This window comes from Cydia splendana, chromosome 11, assembly GCF_910591565.1.
Source record: "Cydia splendana chromosome 11, ilCydSple1.2, whole genome shotgun sequence".
NCBI lineage: Eukaryota > Metazoa > Arthropoda > Insecta > Lepidoptera > Tortricidae > Cydia > Cydia splendana.
The window spans coordinates 14,231,105-14,252,351 of NC_085970.1; the positions used below are offsets into that span (position 1 = coordinate 14,231,105).

Sequence of the window (21,247 nt, forward strand, 5' to 3'; positions counted from 1 at the left end):
GCACACCGACCAAAAGCTGCGCCAATATAAATTAGATACCTGAAGCCACACACTTAGTTCAGGTTCTAAGGTCTAACTATACTGGTAAATATAGAGTGAATAGTACCGTCATCCACCCAGTTAGCTGATCAATCGTGAGCCTTAATACAGGGAGATAAGGTATATCCATGATCTGTTAAAATTATGTTGTGTTATGTAGACTAACAGTCATGGGGTGTCATTCCATTACTACCAAGCACGAGCGACAAGGCTTAGATGAATAGCAGAGAAGTGCGCTCAGCGATTCGATTATGTGGACAACTTCGATTTTTGTATCGTCATCGTCCTATGTCTCGTTAGCAACAAGACACAATTGTACAAGTAGACAAGTAGAGTGTACAAGTAGATTGTTAGTTATGACCCTTCTGGCCTAGGAGACTAAGTTTCACTCCTGCTAAGGAGGTCGCATCATGAAAACGTACGATGAAATTATTAAATCAAATTGAAGGCAATTGAAACAAGATGAAAGTATTATATTTGATTTGAACTCATAGGGTTGGTAACTAGTTGACGGAGCCCCACTTCGCGGGGCTTCATTTTCCGCTCTGAGGCGAGTTTATCCAAGACTTTTTTTTATGAATAATAATTATTATGGCAAATTTCTTGTATGAAGTTTTGCAAGAGAAACATTTTCGAACAAATAATAGTAGGAATAATAAATGTAATGTGACGCGTCATCTCTAAGTACACGTTACATTGGTTGGCTCGAGAACTTGCCCTGCGCTTGTGCATTCATAATACGGCCAGGTCGGATCTAATACGACTTATCTGACAGATTGATCGTTGTGTACGGTACTAAACAAAGAACGAATCATACCTTTAGTAGGACGACTCGTCTTATTTTAGATTTCATAGTTAGGGTTCCGTACCCAAAGGGTAAAAACGCTATTACTAGTTAAAGACTCCACTGTCCGTCTCTCTGTCACCAGCCTGTATCTCGTGAACCGTGATAGTTAGACAGTTGAAATGTTCACAGATGATGTATTTCTGTTGTCGCTATTACAATCAATACTAAAAAGAACGGAACCCTCGGTGGGCGAGTCCAACTCGCACTTGTCCAGTTTTTTTTGTATACAGCTTTTCAATGGCATAAATCGTCTCGTATTGCTATCAAAGGTAAAGGGGCCCACTGATTAACAGTCCGCCGGACGGTATCGGCATGTCAGTTGTTCGGAACTGTCAAATTTTTATTCTAACTGACAGGCCGATACTTCCAGTATTCTATCTGATTTGAGTTGATCAAGTGTTTGTATTACGAAACGTAAGGTTGAAGGTTACGTTGTAGTTACAGGTACGGTTACCATCAGTTTGTCACTGACATAAACGCCGTCGAGAACGTAATTTACTTTCTATACATCCCGTTTGCACTAATATGCGAGTGCGAGCGAGATGCATAGAAAGTAAATTACGTTCTCGACGGCGTTTACGTCAGTGACAAACTGATGGTAACCGTAAGGGTCAAATAATATTTGCGTAGGTGTAGGATGTACTCGGAGTGTCGTCGGTGACATAATCCTAATGTTCACAAAGGTTTTTATGGGGTCACAATCGTTTTCACAAAAAGTGTGTATGACACCGTAAGATTGTGCACACGTACTTTGCAATGTATCATAGGTTAGGCTTCCAAGTTATGTACAAACGTGTGATCTTGTTTTCGACTTATCGGCGAAGGTTACTTGAAAATATCAATTTTAATAACCAAGCTTTGGCATTTATTATGTACCTAATGACTAAATCGTGTGACGAAACGGCCTGCCAAATAACTAGCTATAAAAATGCATAATGCAGTCATAATTGTCGGTCATCATGAAGCTAATTAACTCATCGCATCACTTAAACTATGAGTTCCGATGTGTAAAGGTGACGGCAAAAGGTTTTGACCTCGGAAGGTCTCTAAATTAGTATGTCAGCGAGTGTATGAGATAACCGAATGAAAGTTTAGCCTCAGGCACAAATAAGATAATAGGCGTAGATAAGGTAAACAAGAAAAAGGAATTAAAAACCTTTCAATGTTACATTTATATTCTTATTCGGTCGTAGATAGGTTCGGTAGGTAGGTTCGGTAGATAGGTAGGTATGTGGGTAGGTAGCAGTGGCGGAGCGTCCATAGAACTCGATTCCCATCAGCTTGTCTGATATTCAGGCTCTTGGGCTATTTTCTTTAAACGTATAAAGAAAAGGAAGGGCAACTCAGCTACGGCTTGCCTACGAACAATCTAGACGCGCCGCCACTGGTAGATAGGTAGGTGGGTAGGTAGGTAGCAATGGTAGCATACACTTACCCTATGCCTATGTTTAGAGCCTTGCTGTGTTCCACTTATATAATTGAAACCTCTGCACGTGATAAGAACTTTACAGCCTGTTTGAACGAATTAATTATTAAAATAACGAGTTTTTCTTATCAGTGGCTGATAATAAACAGAATTAACAAGAACTAATCTTGATTATGATTACACTTGTGACTTCATCTCGTATACCTAATTCCGCATAGCTGTGTTGTGTCCTTGATATTTTGTAGTATGATAAAATTAAGAACGCAGATCAAAATCTTTGATCATTCGTCATCCGAAATGGGTGTCTAGACCAAACCATGTTGGTAATACCATTGTATTGCCAACGGGAGACGGGTATATTTACCTAAAATATTTAAAACTCAGCTCCTGTTTCGTCTTAAGGTGCACGGGTTCTTGTCCTTTCAGCTTTCACACTGAACTTGCGTGTATGGTTGTAAAATTAAATAAAAGGTTCACTCTAGCGCTGCATGAAAATAAGAAATTAGTTATGAAGGGGGTTCCCCTCGGGACAAAAAAAATCCCAGTAGCTCGAAACCAACTCGCTCTGGTGCTGGAATGCCGCAATCCATTCACTCTATATGCGTCCCACTGCTAGGCACAGGCCTCCTCTCATGTGCGAGAGGGCTTGGGCTATAGTCCCCACGCTAGCCCAATGCGGATTGCGGATACACCATTGTATTTTTTCGGAGATGTATGCAGGTTTCCTCACGATGTTTTCCTTCACCGAAACGCTAGTGGTAAATATTTAATGATATTTCGTACATAAGTTCCGAAAAACTCATATTGAACCCGCGACCTCCGGATTGAAAGTCGGACGTCATATCCACTCGGCGACCACTATTTAAACACAAAATGGACGTTAAAATCCCGAGTCCTTATTATTTCGCTTTTGGTTTATATTTTATATGTTTTAGTTTATAGTTAGTAATGGAAGAGCCGTGATCGCAGTTACCATATTTTGTGTAGATTATCTGACCAGATTGGTACCTAAACGAGCATGGTACTTAGTTACAATTAGCGTTCCACCGGTTTAGAGAAGTGGTGCAAATTCAATTTGTGCGCACACAGGAAGTCGTGACGATACCCCACTGTTTTCACTTAAGAGGGGACACGAAAGCACGACTTTGTTTTTTAATACCTCGAGCTAATCTAGTTTTTTTATCTGTTACCTATTATCCTGCTCAAATCTTCTGCAAAATAACTAACCCCTTAAGCCGAGACTCAGCAAAAAACCTACCCAACGGAGAAAGGTGTAACGAGACGAGTAAGAGCGAGATGAGAAGGGAGCACATGTACACACTCTTGGGGTTTCTCGACGAGTGTGTACAGCCCGCATTATGGTAAGAGATAGGTACAGCCCGCTTACAAGCGGACGGCGGAGAGAGACTGAACCCTAAAATCTAGCTAGAATATCTAAACAGGCAAATCTTAGTCGTGCCTTAAGATAATGTTAGGCATTAGGAAGAATAATATAACGTCAATGTTGCACGTTGTTGTCCTTTCCAAACAGACCCAAGGCGAATTCACGACCTGTTTTATCATTCGCAAAATTATCTTAGGTACAAATTGTGCTCAATTTTTTTATGAAATACTTAGGTAAAGTTAAGTAGACGAGCCGCCTCATGAAAAGACGTCCTCGTCTCTGATGTAAGAAAATCCACTTACTCGTATAATTAGAATTTTTTTAGATGTCCGTTTTTAGGAAGAGTTTTAAGTAACATTCGGAAACCTTAAAATCCGACTATAGGAAACATTTTTCTCAGCAGCAGCAGAGCAGAATAAATGAAAAACATACTATTTTGAGTAAGAAAATGACAGTATGTGTCATTTTCTCTGCTTATGCTTCAGTGATAACTTGATAAGTGTCACTTGCCAAACTACATTCGTTGACGTAGAACCCTGAATACTCGCTTCATAAGCGCACTCGAAAGTCATTCTTACACTGGTCTGCCTCTTCCCAAGTAGTCGGTAAGCATTAAAGCTAATTTCACCTGAATGTCAGTGGAAACTACAAATCTATTTTTAGCACCGAATAGTTCAAAGGTACCTGCTGAGCCACGCCTTTGATATAATTAGATTTGTAGTCAATGATTGAGACAAATGAGCGGAAGAATGCGAATTAAAAACTCATCGTGATTTGATTTTATTGGGTCATACGGTCAACTGAAATTAATGGATACTTTGTCCTAGATACTGCTTACTGTGCACAGTGTGAACTCGCAACTGACAATCTTCTAGAGTCTCTTCTTGACTCTTCTCTTTCCGCACACACTCTATCTAAGTAACCTATCTGAGAGCTGAGTTCAAAGAAGTATATTTAGCAATGACACTGAGGCGCTTATGTGTAAAGATCGTAATATTTGTCAGCTTAATACCTTTGTGAAATACATACTGGCACACTATAATTTCTTTAGTTCTATTATAAAAAATCCGATAGACTGTTTGTCCAATAAGAATATTTTAGCCATGGTTTATATAAAGAATAGGAATACATTTTATTAACAATAAAACACATATAGCAGAATATGTCAGGGGTCTCCGCCTGGCTACGCCTGTATCACGGGGAACCAGTACAGAAAAAAAATTGAGTTAGTTACACAATAAAGTAAGTATTGAAAGAACTACCTCAGGGTTATTTCAGATATAAACATGTTTTTCATGATCACGTAGACATGAAAGCGCTAATAACTATGTTTACGTGTAGTCGAATTATGTATCTATATTCATAACATGCGTAGGTAAGGAGTTTATGTAAGACCAGATCAGGTTATGAAGTAGTTTCCTTTCCTGAGAAAATTATCTAGTAACTTTATACATTAGCGCTTGCGTCAAATCCGGTAGTTCTGATTTTTTGCAGACTTCTTTATGATGTTGGCCTAATGAATAATCCAAGTTTGTGACCTCGACCGTCGAACGCAACTTTGTCAACAATCGAAAAAACCGCGATAATTTCGGTTTTTTTCTTTCAGATTTGGGCGATTATAACCCTAAATGACTAGTTTTTCATATACATTCTCAAGATGTTTTTAAAGGCGACTAAATTTACTACAATATGAGATTAGAATTGTCTCTGTAGACCTAATAGTTTCCGAGATAAAGACTTTCAAAGTGTATAATTTTAGTCAATATAGTTCCTATAGGTATATGAAAATCTCTTTGACCTGAATACTAGTATGTTAGATTTCATAACGCTTGCTTCAATGGGCTAAATTAGCTTGGAAAACACTCGCTTTCGACGCATACACATATCTATGAATGATGTAACAGTACTTTACCTTGACCGAAAAGGGCCTATTCTAAAATCGGTGACATCACACTGCCGAATACTTCTGTTTGTTTATTGACCGACTCTATTCTAGACGTAACAATATCACGTCGCGATATCGCTGATTTGATTTGTGACATACTGATATGTACAGATACATTGTTGCCTATCTATTAATTATGTATTTCCAAAATAAAATTAATCAATTTGAGGTAAGTACGGTTCTAGCTTACGTTCCGAACTAGAAACTTCGTATATTACACGGTAACATAAAGTCCACTTTATAGAAAATCGAATCAAGACGTCGCAATTACGGCGATATGACGAGCTACCATGTAAACCACTAGAATAGGGCCCTTACATCTAAGATGCGTAATAAGGTAATTGTCAAGGCCGACGCCGCCGATGACACTTTATGGGTTAAGGGTTCCCCCAAATATGTCGACGCGGAATCGACAAAACCCGATAGGAAAAAGCTTTATGTCTACGCAATAAGAGTCGTTGTTCGGCTCGGCTCGCATCGGCCGGCACCTGCCGACGTGTCGACGGCTTTTTCGCGCTTATTGCGCGGACATAAAGCTGTTTCCTATCGGATTTTGCCGAATGCGCGTCGATATATCTGGGGAGACCCTAATTCAACTTTACATAACGAGGGATCTAATATGGTTTACTTTATCTGTTAGGATTACGAGCCACGGGTCGCGAGGCCACGATTCTCAAGCTTTATAACTAACAAAAAACAACTCTTTTAACATTGAAATAAAGTATAAATTAGTCTGTTTAACCATTTGCTTGTTTTATCTATGTGCTCTCGTAGAGGTCTTTTTGTTCGTCTTTGCTACACAGGTAGTATTTACCAGCAAATTGTTTTTTTAGGAGTTTGATCTCCACAATTTATTCAAATTAGGTTCTATTGTAAAAGCATTACATTGAATAATGGTATACCCGAATGATTGTGTACTATTTATTAATAGGTACTACTTATGAATATGTATGGTTTACTAATAAGATAATTCGCATCTGATGAGCATGGATTGAATACTTATAATGCGGTATAGGTACTTTATGAAAATTGACCCTAATTTGTAATAATTACTATAATTATTAGGTTTCCGGTTTGGATGAATTTAAGTTGGCATGAATATCTTTATTGATCGCCTATTTTTAATTTTAGTGCATGCTTTTTTCAAGTATCAATACTAGAATGCTGGCATGGATGAAATAATTGTGAAATTATGATATCAATAGGTACTAGGTACGCCTGCTGTTCAGTACTCAGGGTGATATGGTGAGAAGTTTCAATCGAGAGAATTTCTATAATTGTGTAACGATTCCGATCATTAGTTTGAGTTATGTACTGGAAACATTGCTAAACGACAACAATATGTGCCGTTCTCAAAGAAAAGGCAACTTAATAATACATAGGCGTTCCTGCCATAAGGAGGAACGATATTACCTTTTGCCTTAAATTTCACTCCTAAACTCTATAGATAATCGAAATTCTGCAATCGGCCCACCACTCTCATTAGGTTGAATGAAGCCCCACGTGCGCACGTCACGCAAGCGGTGTGCCGTCTCTCATAAGGATCTGTATATTACAACCTGCAAGTGCACGCATCCGGTGTGCACTGGCCTTTGTAAGCATTTTATTTGCCACACACAAGGATAAGCTACAAAATAAATAAAATACGTTACTTATTTCATCCCTCTTTTGTCCATAGTCGAGAACCCGAACTACGACAAAGGCTACTTCGGGCCATGGCGCATGTGCAAGAGTCTGCTCTACAACAGGGAGAAATGTGGCGACGACGTCTCCAAATTCAGACCCTCGAGTAAGTACTATCTTAATGAAAATATCCTTGGGTTAGGGCGCTTCCGATAAAAAATACTACGTATTATCACTAAAGCCCCTTGGTACATCAAAAAGAGAATTTGCATCGAGATCTCAAAATCAAAACAATAAACCAAGAAGTGTCCGACACCTTAGACAAATATCGCAAACGAATGGAGAAACACCCAAACTTACTCGCGAGAAACCTCATGAAGGAACCACCTAACACTACAAGGCTGAAGCGAAGAGCACCTCAAGATCTTATAAAATAAATATAAGATTTTATGAAATTGATGGGCGTATCAAAGGATATCGCACCACGCACGACTATTAAAAATACTTAATCTCCAGCTAAATGTCAAAGATAGACAGCTTGCAGGATTGAAATGGAATAAAAAAAAAGGTTAGGGCAGGGGTCGGGAAACCGCGGTTCACGATTCTCATGCGGCTCTTTGGAGGTATTTACTCGTTTTGTTCCGTTTGCCGATCCTTTGGTTAAGGCATGTCCACATTAGGCTTACATACCAAATTACACGAAACGAGGAAGGTGGCGAGGATCACATCAGAAACGCAGTTGCTGACTAGCCAATCCGCGGAAAAAAACTTTGACTAGTTAAGCTTTATTAAGTGACTTTTTAATTAGGAGTTTTCAAGACAGAGGCCTGTATTAGATCCTTTTTGCAATCCTGCGAATCTACTGGTTTAGAGTGAATGAGTCTACCTATATTAGTTTTTCACTCTAGCAGATCGCTGCCTCCCGTTGCAGAGCTGTGAAGACTAGGTTGAACATCTCGCTTCTGGCCGATTCGATTTCGGGCCAGCAAAGAAATACAAAATTCAGTCCTAAATTTAAAATCTTAAAGCCGTTTTTTGCCTGTCCAATTAAACCCTTGGGAGTAGTTAAGGATCAACGGCTTAACGTGCCTTTAGAAACACGAAAGTGCTTAATTCCGTCAGTATAAAAAAAGAATATCAAATACCGTTTATATCTCAGACGGTATAATCAAGTCAGTAGACCATTTTGAAACACCCCTTTTAGCCGATCATCTAGGTGAAATGGATTAAATACTGATTCGTAACGAAATTTGTATTTATAACGCATTTTATTATTTCAAAACGGCACAAATATTTTAGTATAAATTCGTTGAATCATATTATGCATAACCAAAACAAACAAGATTCTTCTACGCTTATAAATTAGATATTGATTGATGGTTAAACAATATAGATCAAATGGATATAAACCGGGATACAGTCTTCAGAGCGTTCTATAAGTTCTATTATTACATTCATGTATAATATTGCCCTTGAGCTACTCTTGATTTAACATCAAAGTCGTTTGGTGTCTGCAGACACCAAACTATTGGGATATATTTACATATGTGGTTAGGCTAAAGGGATTATTCAAAATGTGTACAGTTAGCATTAATAGTAGCGAATGAAACAACTCACCAAAAGTTGCCAAAAGTCACTGCCACCATGGAATACTTTTCAAAATAGAGATATATCATTACAATTTATAAATTGTGTATACAGATGTCAATCACAATGAAAAAATTCACGATACACGATACGATACACGTGATAAACCTCTAGTCGAGATTGTAATGTCGTATATACGTCCCACAATGAAAAAAGGGAAAAATAATTAACAACTTCACAGTTGTTAAAAAGTATCTGTCGCGGTGTCTAATTGCTCTAGAACATCTCTTCCTGTTAAGCTAAAGTTTATTTATTAGTTTGTAATTTATTGGTCCATAGATACTTTTGACGCGTCTGATCCGCTACTAAAATTTAAACAGTGAGAGATGAACGTAGTTTTATTTAGTGTTTCCACGGCGAAATGTCAATCACAGTTATTGCAAACTAATTAAATTTAGCATGACTGCCAAATACGGGAACTTTATACAGTATTCACACTTTCATTTTGAATTTACCGTTAGGTACCAAATACCCAAGCATTATCTTTTTATGAGAATAATTATTTAGCAGAATCTGATTCGTTCTGCATAAATTTTTGCCTATGTTTTTAGAGAGGTAAAAATTAAGTGTTCAGCTCAGCTTTCGTACTCTAAATTAAGAGGAAGTATCGTAGAATATTTTCTAAGGCATTTTGATTATTTTATAGCAATCATAAACATTAATTTATGAAAACTAAACGTGGATCTAATCTAACTAGTTAGAATTTATGTAAGCTATTTTTTATTGAGCGATGATTTACACAAAAACGGTAGCTTTATTATCTTTACACGTTTTTTTTAACGTTTGGGTGTTTAACTTTTTAGAAAGCACAGTAGCTCAATATAACCCGAACCGGAGACAATAAAACTAGACTATTTTAGATCATATCATTCGCTTGCCCTTGTCCCATTCACTTGGGGTCGGCAAAGCGTTTTTCTTCCACACCTTTCTGTCGCCTGTCATCTCATCATTCTCATACTTTCTTTAATCATCTCATCTCTCACACAGTCCGTCCAACTTTGAATTATTTCCTCTTACATCAGTCCACAATGATTGTATTGTCACGAAATAGATACTTCCTTAGTTATAAAACTGCAGTGTCTTTCCGTAATCAATAGTACCGCAAGGAACAAAGGCTATAATTTCTCAGCTCTATATCTTTTGCATAATAAGAATGTATTATGAGCCTTAATCTCATCAAAATTAAGTTGATATCCCATCGTGAAATTACGAAGTTGTCGAAGTGGATATGCTAATGCTATTCCTGTTTCTTTAATCGATTCCTTGACAACCCCTCGGGAATGGCACGCCATCGCCAACAACCCTTAGGTTATGGGTTTGTAACACGCGGAAACCTGCGATCTGTTGTATTTAGGTCAAGCACTATTAAATATAACCACGATATACAAACCCCCCGTTTCCAAAATACGAACAATTGTTAAACTTTGTATTATTGTATGAGTTTTAGACGGCTATGCGACTTCTTTGACTTAGCTTGAGAGAATTATGAATTCATACTAATTCTTTTTATTGTAAACATCTGAGCAAAAATGTTCTTCTAATTATGTTTAGCAGCAATTAGGTACTAATTATAGCTTTACGTACAATACAGCCGTCAGAGTATTCCATAGGCGATGTCCTTGCCACATTTCATATCGTCTATTGAAGTGTTATCCAATTACAAAACGATTTACACACTTATGAATATTTGATTAGCAAGCTTGTAGTTCACACAACAAATACCTAACTAACGATGTTGGAGGCTAACGAATAACGATTTGTGTTATGAACTTATCAGTTATGGAAATATAATTCCTGGTTTTATGTTTAGATGATTTCCATGGATGAGCTGGATTTTTGAAATAGGACAACATAGTACAGCAAATAAAATAAGAATTTTGACAAAACCGAAACATAGACGATCGTATGTCAGGAGATCCAATACGCAGACAGGGCAGGGAACTGTTTTATTGGACAACGCAACGGCTAATAGTAGAGAGAGAGAGAGAGAAATTTTATTTTACACCACAAACATTTAGGTACAATCAAAGTCAATATTTATAGAAATAGAACAATAAAATTACTTAATTTTGTACTGAGCCCGGCCGTCTGGAGATCGACCATGCTTGTTAGAGACCGAACATCGCTTTACGTTTAATTTTACTTTGGAACACGAATTTTGTAACAGTGCCAATTACAAGTGGCGCAATATATAAAAAAAAAGCTGCGTGACACCACATTTGTTCTTCCTAATGACTACCTAGATTCTAGACCAATCATTAATAAATACCAACATACAGGTTGTAGTGCATAATTGCTATACTTCGTATTTTCTCGGAAATGTTCGTATTGTCATGCTACTTCAGTCAACCTCAGTACTTTTTGTACCGACACTGACTGAAATAGAAAGACACGTTCGTACGTTTCCGTGAAAATACGAAGGAGAATAATTATGCACTACATCTGTACCTAATACAATAAATATTCAACCACAGGCGTAATTAACGTAAAAACGATCACTTTTATACAGTTGACGGACGTGAAAGATAAACGTGAAATGGGTGCCTTAACAACAACAAAGGAAAGTCTATAGGGCGTTGTCTCCTAAAATAGGTCAGTGGTTACCGTTTAGTCAAATGTAGAGGTGCCACCGACCCATGACAGATGGGCCTCCATTACTAAAAGATGAACAATACACGTACACAACCTAGTTGGTTTTTGATAAACCTTCTACTACTCGTATGTAGGTAGGGTAGACTCATAAAACACTGATTCAAGTTAAACTTAGCTGATTTAACTTAGCATAGTTTGGGGCTACGTTGATCTGTGTCAGGGATGTTACGGAGCTCCGGTTCCGTTTCCGTTAAGGCGGAACTTCCGTTTGGTATTACACATCCGTTTCTGTTCCGGTTCCGTTATGTTTGAAACGGAAGTTATAACGGATGTCAATGCTTCGCGCGGCGGCGGCGGCGTACATCAAAAACAAACAGGTTCATACCAGTCATTCGCTCATCGCCCCGCTTGCCACGTGCTACGCTAATTTGTTGTTTGTTTGTATACTTTGTTTTATTCGTGTTATTAAAATTAAAATCGTATGTGTTCTGTTGTGTACTGACTACTGACTGTGTGTAGTGTGTGTGGTGAATGTTAGTGTGTAAAAAAACGCACAATGAAGCCGAAATCAAGTTTGATTTGGAACTATTTTGATGAAGTTAGTGGGGACACGGCTAAGTGTAAACTTTGTCTGAAGGTTTATTCTAGAAAGGGGAAAACGACTACATCGTTAAAAAGGCAGGCTCCGATTCTGGTTCCGGTTCCGTTTTCGATTCCGTTTCCGTTTTCGGTTCCGTTTCCGTTTTCGGTTCCGTTAAACTAAATTGAAAACATCTGTTTCCGTTTTCGGTTCCGATAAAACCACATCCGTTACATCCCTGATCTGTGTATGACCTCCCCTAATATTTATTTATTTAATACGACGAATTGACGATGTCGACTACTCACATGCATATTAATTTGAGATGCAATTTAAATAATGGTGGTATTTTAAAGTGAGGATTTTATTTTTCAAGCATTTTTTATCGGATTTAATCTGATTGCAAAATAAACTAGCTTCATATGCAAGGTCCAGAACACACTTGCATTTTTCTTGTTTTATTCAACGACACGACAAAACGAATTCAACCAAGTTTCCTTCACTAATGATTTCAAACTTAACTGCCGATTTCGGGCCTTAGGAGGAGACAGCTAGCTCAACCCTTTTACTTACCTAGTAGATACGTCAATGGGGCGTATGTGGCTTGTGTAAAATGTCCCATATTAGACAAAAGACAGTGCTTAGGCTGTCACCGCGTGCCAGGTTGTCATTGAATGTCATTCAACTGTCCTTTTGATTCAAATCGATGTAACATACTAGGGTGTTTCTAGCCATAACTTTCAGTTGCGTTTTATTTTCTATTGTGATTAATATGAATATGACTCAAGTCATGTTTATCATTTAAAGTGGTTAGAAAATTGCAAGAGTAGGGTTAAATAATTGGTAACCAGGGTTTTTTTAATTTATACGAATGATTTCAGATGTAGATATGTCAGTTTATAAATGCGTGACCATGGTATAATGATATACTCCGCCTGGTACTCTATTCCCGTTTTTTCTAGGTCACCTAACTGACACAAGCCTACGTCATCACGCGACAGCGCTATATGATAATATGCGATAGCGCTATATATAGCGGCCATGTTATTGTGACGTAGGCCTGTGTCACTCTGGGAATAGAAGACCATGTTTTATTAGACCATGTGCGTGACCACTTCACCCTAAGGGTGGTATTCCATCTATCCAATTTCTTTGTCCAATGTGTATTGCGTCTCATTTTGCTTTAATGAGAGAGTCAGACACACTGAGATTGGACATGTGGAATACCACCCTAAGTTAAACTAAAAACCGGGCAAGTGCGAGTCGGACTCGCGCACGAAGGGTTCCGTACCATAATGCAAAAAAAAAAAAAACAGCAAAAAAAAAACCGTCACCCATCTAAATACTGACCACTCCCGACGTTGCTTAACTTTGGTCAAAAATCACGTTTGTTGTATGGGAGCCCCATTTAAATCTTTATTTTATTCTGTTTTTAGTATTTGTTGTTATAGCGGCAACAGAAATACATCATCTGTGAAAATTTCAACTGTCTAGCTATCACGGAACCCTAAAAATGTATTATCCATTAAAGATACACATCTGTAAATTCTCAATTTTTTAAAATAATTAATTTCCAAAAAAAAGTATGTATAATAATAATTTATTCAAAAAAAATGTGAGTAACTTTATAGTATACTTTGTGAAGTTCTCAAGCAAAGTGTACCTATCCCCGTCATATAACTTTTATACATTAAAGTGGGGCGGGTAATTCAATATCACGGTGTATTGGTTTCCTATGAAAGTCAGACGTTAAGTAATCAATGAAACATTCTTTGATAACGTTTGTGACAAAAGCCAAACTATGCCAAGTATTTCCTTACACTGATATTTGAAAAGCTGTTTAAACAGCGGAGTAAAGATTATGTACCTACCTAACAGCAGGTTTTCGTTTTACTTTTGTTTAAGTATCTACTTGAAATATTAGTATCTTTCTAATGTAATAATTAACCATAAATGGCGCTTATACGATGTAATGGAAATTATATACTATCCTGTTTTTTGTATCTGAAGTAAATTTCCGCTGCCATTTAACTCCAGTCATTAATTTATAAATCATTATTTCCGTTTAACTGTTCATTAATTAATGTTAATTTAACACACCACTATTTGCATGTGATTTGCATGTATTAGAAAAGGAACAAAGTCATAAAATGAGATTTGCACGTCATAACCATTCGTTTTAACACCACAAGATTATAATTTACGATCATTACCAACTACTCAGCGCATCATATCTTTATTTAACACTATATAGGTATGTGACAATCCATATCAAAAGGGAACTTATGACGGTCGGCGCTTACGTCGCGTAATGCCGGATTAGCATTGGGGTGCCGCTAATACTTGCGTAAGCGCCGACTGCCATTAAGGTCCCTTTTGATACAGATTATCACATATTTTGAATTTTTATATAGGTAAAGGTATGCCAAAGTAACTGTCTGTCTATCTGTTACCTCTTCCGCTTAAACCGCAGAACCGATTTATATGAAACTTAGTATAGAAATAGTTTTAGGCCCGGGGAAGGACATAGGGTAGATTTCATCACGGAATTCATCTTTCTACGCACGTCGCGGGCACAAGCTAGCTTACTTATAGGTATACACCATTTACTATACGAATATTACCTTTTCTAAGTACCTCGAACAAGGGTACTTTGCTACTTAAAAACAGTGAGCAAAATCTTATATTATAGAATCTTTCGCTTGCACGGGACTCAAAATAAGCACTCGAAGAAATGTCAAACTTTGATCTCTTGTTGTACAAATAACAATTTTTGTGCCATTACATTTTTTTTTATTTTGCTTGTTGTACAAATAAATTCTTTTTGTGTCATTGCATTTTTAATACATTTTATTGAGCAAACTTGACGCACCAGATTAGGTCAATTGCCAAATAAACTTAGCTAATTGGATTTCCTTGATGCACTTAATGTATTAACCGCACCTTAAGTCTGGGCTTTACCGTGGTAATAATAAATCGTTATGGGTTTGTAGCCCTCTGGGGAAAAGTTTCCCAGTTTACTACCTTGCAAGGTTAATTTCAGACACTTCACTTAAGCCTATAACCTAGTTTCATTTCTGAGCGTTTCTTTTATTTTTTTGCGATTTTTATATATAACTAGTGACCTTTTTTGTCACTTTTGTGTTATTTCTAGTCAGGATCGCGTGGCCTTTTCATCCTTATAGGAGAAAAAAAAGTGTCCTAAAAATTCCATACATTTTTCAAACTTTCATTTTTGCTACCGCCATACAAAGTATATGAGGAAATGGTAACACAATAAGAAAATACACTGGGACATTTTTTTATCCCATTAGGATCGAAAGAGCTCGTGATTCTGAGTAGAAATAACACAAAAGTGGCAAAAAAAGTCACAATATATAAAACTGGCAAACAATAAAAGAAGCGCTCTTCTAGTGATTTAAAGGCCCAGCCAGAGTTCCAGACATTATGTACTATAATGTATTATATTTTTAGTCAGATTTTATAAATTTGATTTTTAGTTTTCCTTCACCCGTGTTTTTCGGTGAAGGAAAACATCGCGAGAAAACCTGCATACATCTGCGAAGAAATTCAAAGGCGTATGTAAAGTTCCCAATCCGCATTGCGCTAGCCTGGGGCCCAAGCCCTCTCGCGCATGAGAGGAGGCCTGTGCCCAGCAGTGGGACGTTTATAGGCTGAAATTATTATCATTAAGTATTATTAGATTTTTAGTGAAGTATGCCCATGTAACCATGTCAAAGTATCATAAATATCATAATGTAAGAGAATCTTTACGATTTTATGTGTTACGCCACTTTACACTGGCAAAATAGAACCCTATATAAAAAAAATAAAGCCGGTCAAACAACTTTGTCAGTTGAAAAAGGGGCAAAATTTAAATTTTCTATCGAACGATAACCCTTGGCGCCTACATTTTTAACATTTGCCGCATTTTTCTACTGACGGAAATGGCTTTACAGACATAATTTTATATAATATTCCTTAAGCTGAGATGCGCGATCGCTATATTCGATACGTGCAAAGCGCTATCTCTCGCTCACACACCGGAGCGTCGTGCGTCGCAATGTGATAACCGCTATACTTCATTTGCAAATCTCTTGCGCATATCGTGTAACGAGCTATAGTCATGTTATAGTAATAGTAGATCACGTAGATCGGCTGTCGGAATTGGCACGTGACTTATTTGCATTCCAGCGACTGCTCTACATAACCAAGAAAACCGATAGTTGTAAATGAAACCTGTTTCCTAGACCATTGGTGGACTTTGTGTGTTTGCGATAAGGTATATAGTATAGGAATAGTCAGTTAACAGGACGATTGTATGAGACTTATGTCTTACGTGACAAACTTCCTGTACATATGTAATTTGAAAACTTTGCCGTTATTGTACAAACTTCGTACAGACTTATAAAAAGGAAAAAATCGTTAGTAGTCACTTTCGCTGATTGGCACCTATTCATATTAATCGTTCAATCAAACTATTCAGTAAAGTTAATATTAATTACCCTCCGGAAGTAGTGCAAGACATAAACGGTTTTCTTTCTGTACTATTATACAGTATTGGCATGTATTAGTATGTATTTAACAATTCAATATAAAGATTTAGAAACAATCTAAAAAATCGCTTCTCAATTACGAATTAACTACACAAGGGACAAAAACTTTTTAGTTTAATGTCCTGTTCGTATATTTTTCTTGCGGACATTATAAAGTAAACGCAGTTTAAAGCCTAATTTTTACTCTCTTACTTCATCCTTATAAGCACGTTAAACCGTTAATAAGTTAACTAAAAGTTGTAAGTTGAAAAATCATCGTTAATTTTTGCACAGTTCACTGAAAGTCTCCGGTTTTGTTTACCTACCTATTTTTACCTTTCTTAGCTAACACGCAATGGATCGTCATCTTTCTATAGCGTAGTGATGTTCCACTGACTTTGATCACAAATAGCAAATAAACACGGCTCGTTTACATAGGTATTACGTATTTATTAGGCTATCCAATCAACAAGTAATGCTTTTTGGGACGTGACCACACGCATAGGTACGTACACGTACATGTTTCATTAGCACCTGACATATCTGACACTTTCGCGTTCTCATTTTCCATGTCACGAAAGCTTAATTTATGTTGTCATATTAGCGCATTAAGGGAAAGTTTTACATTGTTAAAAGTTTTAGCTTTTACTTTCCACGATATTCAGTTCCTTTTGAAGGCACGTTAGGCCTGAATCTGGTGGCTGAATAACTAACTATTAGAGGAGCTAGAGATTTAAGAGCGGGTTTAAAACTTCTATTACTCAAATTGCTCGCTTTTTGACGATTTCCAATCTCAACAACTTTATAATTGTTCCTATGAATTATAATAAAACCAGGCGTGGGTCACTCTGCGATTTCGTCGCTTTGCAACAGGTAGCTACAAGTACATCCGTTCCACACCAATTTTGGTGGCTGTCGCCACCTAGCGGCCATATCTGTGCTGATCGTAACAAACGCGCTTTGTTAGAGAGTGAGTCTTCTGTACCTAGTACTATTATTTATTCTGTGATAAAACCTACGATGCTAAGAGATAAGGTTGCCGGGCAGTCTTTGTACTTCTTTGCTATAACAAGGCGAAGGAAGAGTTTTCACGCGAAATTACCTGGTCTCCCATTTGACACCGTATATACGTTGCTTATAACATCACAATACAATACAAATAGTATTTATTGCACACCTCAATAAAAACAATACAGAAAGAAAACAGCAACAGAAGTAGAGGTAAACAACAGACGGTCGTATCACTAAAAAGCGATTATCATGTTCCATAGAAATGTTGCAATATTCATGAAAAGTGCGGTATACGGAGGGACAAGCGTCAAAGGGAGACCGAGAATTCAGGTTCTGAACTCTAAAACCACTGCAATATAAGACTTCAGCGGTCTGGGTCACCACCGTGTTCATCATCACGAGTTACGTCATTTCACATTGGACCTAAATAAGAGATGCTATCACTGACAAGATTCTGCGACACGCCATCGCCATTGACAGGGTAGATGATAATCTTCATATCTGTATAAATAGGATGGCTCCGGTATAATTACTGATGGCATCATCTATTGTTATTTGTGCTGGTTGATTTAAACTTTATTATTCCCAGCGTCCCAATTAATCATTAAATACTGGTTCTCATAATTTAAAAAAAATGCTGTAAGGTACGTTAATAAGTACTTACGTAGTTAGCGATCCCGGATTGCCGATGTTGATGATGAAAACTGCAGATTCTTGATATTAACATTTATTTCTTGGAAAGTTACATGCTGAACTATTTCTATTTTAATTTTTAGGGATGCGCGCGCGCGCTCGTCTTGGTGGTTGTATAGGCTCTGGCGCGGGGCCGTCCCCCGCGGCCTTCTTTCCCCTCTGTCGCCTTACGCGGTAGGACCGGTCCTGGACATCCTCCCCGCCCTTGGAAGGACTTGCAGCTTCTTCCAAGACATCAGACTCCTCCGTTGTGGTTGGCAAAGGGCAGACTTTGTTGACGCTTCGCCGTTCAACGCCTCGGTAAGTCAGAAAGTCAGCGACTCTGGCCACTCCGTCATCGCCGGGGTAAAGCTGCTGAACTCGGCCGAGTCTCCATTTAAGTGGTGGTAAATTGGGTTCTTTGAAGACCACCAGATCCCCTATTTTAAGGTTTATCTGCCGGGAACGCCATTTTGTTCTTTGTTGCAGTTCGGCCAGATATTCTTTTCTCCATCTCTCCCAGAAGTTGCATCGGAGCTGTTCGACCAACTGGTACCTTGTGCGAATCTTCATGTTTTCAGGCTTCTGCGGGCTTGGTAGTGACGTCAGCGGCCGCCCGATGAGGAAGTGCCCTGGGGTCAAAGGAGAAAGGTCGTTTGGGTCAGGTGATAAAGGAGTTAGGGGTCGGGAGTTAAGGATCGCTTCAATTTGAGTGAAAAGCGTGCTTAACCCCTCGTATGTAAGACTAACATTCCCTGCTATACGTTTAAGATGAAATTTGGCACTCTTTACGCCAGCCTCCCAGAGGCCGCCAAAAGTTGGAGAGTATGGGGGATTGAAAACAAACTTTATGCCCTTATTAGTCGCAAAGTCAGTTACGCTACTTAGGTTTGACTGCAACACTCTGCCTAACTCATTGTTTGCTCCGACGTAATTTTTGCCATTATCACAGCAAATGTAATCAGGTTTACCTCTTCTAGCGATAAATCTCTTAAGGCAAGAAATGAAAGCTTGGGTTGTGAGATCACTGACCGTCTCAAGGTGCACAGCTTTAGTAGAGAAACAAATAAAGATGCACAGATAGCATTTTGTGGTTCTACTGCCGCGACCTGTTTTGCTGGCAATCATGAAAGGGCCAGCAAAATCGGTTCCAGTAACCTGGAAAGGATAAGATTGAGACACCCTAGTCGTAGGTAGATTACCCATTAATGGTTCCATCGTCCTACCTTTCATCCTGACACAAGTGACGCATTTATGCACAATGCTTCTAGCTAGTGTTCTTCCGCCAATAGGCCAGTATGTTTCTCTGAAAGAGCTGAGAAGCAATTGAGGACCAGCATGGAATAACCTTAAGTGCTCACTTGACATCAAGATTTTGGTAAGACGATGGTTTGATCGCAATAGAATAGGGTGCTTGGCATCGTAATTAAGGTTCGCATGTTTTAACCGACCACCTACTCGCAGCAGTCCCTTTTCATCAATAAAGGGAGATAATTGCAGAACATTGTACCTTTTAAGCGACTTGTGTTCTTGAAGTGCATTTATCTCAAATCCAAAGGACTCCTGTTGACGGTTTTAAGAAGGAAGGTAAGAGATTGATGAAGTTCAGCTTCATTAAGAGAACCCACCGTTTTGTTCTTATGATTTCTGCAGTTATTTATGAACCTGTATACATATGCGAATGCTCGCTGAAGGCGTAAAGGATTCGAGAAATTTTCAAATTTTACGAATTTTGGACTATCGTTTCGGACATGATGAACTTTAATTTCAGGCAATTGAGTTTCTGAATGCCCAGTTAGCTGCTGAGGCCATTCAGATTCAGGTTTTGACAGAAACTTAGGACCGTTCCACCACAGCGCAGAATCAACAAGCGCGCTGGGTTCAACGCCTCGAGAAGCCATGTCCGCTGGATTCAGGTGAGTCGGTACATGTCTCCATGATTCGCGTTCTGTCAATTCATGGATTTCATTAACTCTGTTGCAAACGAAAGTCTTTAAGAGTTTCGGCTGAGTTTTAATCCATCCTATGGTTATTGTCGAGTCAGACCAAAACGTTCTAGTGTTAACTTTGCACCGCAAAGCTTCACAAACCTTTGTTGCAAGCCGCGCTCCTAAAAGAGCAGCACATAATTCGAGCCTGGGAATCGTAACAGGTTTCAAGGGAACAACGCGCGTTTTGGCGCATAATAGGTGGATGCTTACGATACCTTCATCGTCAGTTGAGCGTAAATACACACAAGCAGCATACGCGTCTTGTGAGGCATCCACGAAACAATGAAGATCTGTGGAGACAGGGCAAGCGCACAGAACAGACCTGGGGATTGAAAGTGCAAGCAACACGTCTAAGTTTTTAATGATCCTATCCCATGTGTTTTTTATGCTCTTTGGCACCTCTGCGTCCCATTCTAATTTAAGTTCCCAAAGCTTCTGTAACAGAATTTTAAGTGTTATTGTGCACGGGCTTAGCAAACCTAAAGGATCGAAGATCTTACATGTATTCGATAGAATTATGCGTTTGGTGACTTTATGTTCATCTTTGTTTATGTTTATTTCGAATCTGAGAGTGTCAGTACTAGGTGCCCACAGTACTCCCAGTACACTTGACTCTTTTGACAAATTATGAGAGTCGGATTCTGTGGCTTCCTGAAATATTTCTGGACAATTTGTCTTAAATTTGTGTATAGGAAGACCAGCAGAGTTAAGGACCTCGGTAACCGACTTTAGGATGTGAGCTAGTTCGCCCACCGTCGCGGCACCTGTCAAGAGGTCGTCGACGTAAAAGTCGTTTTTTATTACCTTAGACACGACAGGATCAGAACATTCCATTGCTAACTGAACCAGGCACCGAGTGCTTAAGTAAGGTGCACATGCAGTACCGTATGTCACTGTGTTCAGCTGCAGAGTTTTAAGAGGCATGTTATCCTGCTCTCTCCATAACATAAGCTGG

The 21,247-nt window shown here is 38.4% G+C and overlaps 1 protein-coding gene across 1 annotated transcript in view; it reads left to right on the top strand.

Moving 5' to 3' along the window:
* Positions 1-21,247, top strand: part of LOC134794971 (uncharacterized) — a 75,719-nt gene that overhangs the window by 22,893 nt on the left and 31,579 nt on the right. Inside the window, exon 4 of the mRNA XM_063766844.1 lies at positions 7,320-7,430. Coding sequence (XP_063622914.1) covers positions 7,320-7,430 — 111 coding nt within the window. The remainder of the gene's footprint in view (positions 1-7,319; positions 7,431-21,247) is intronic.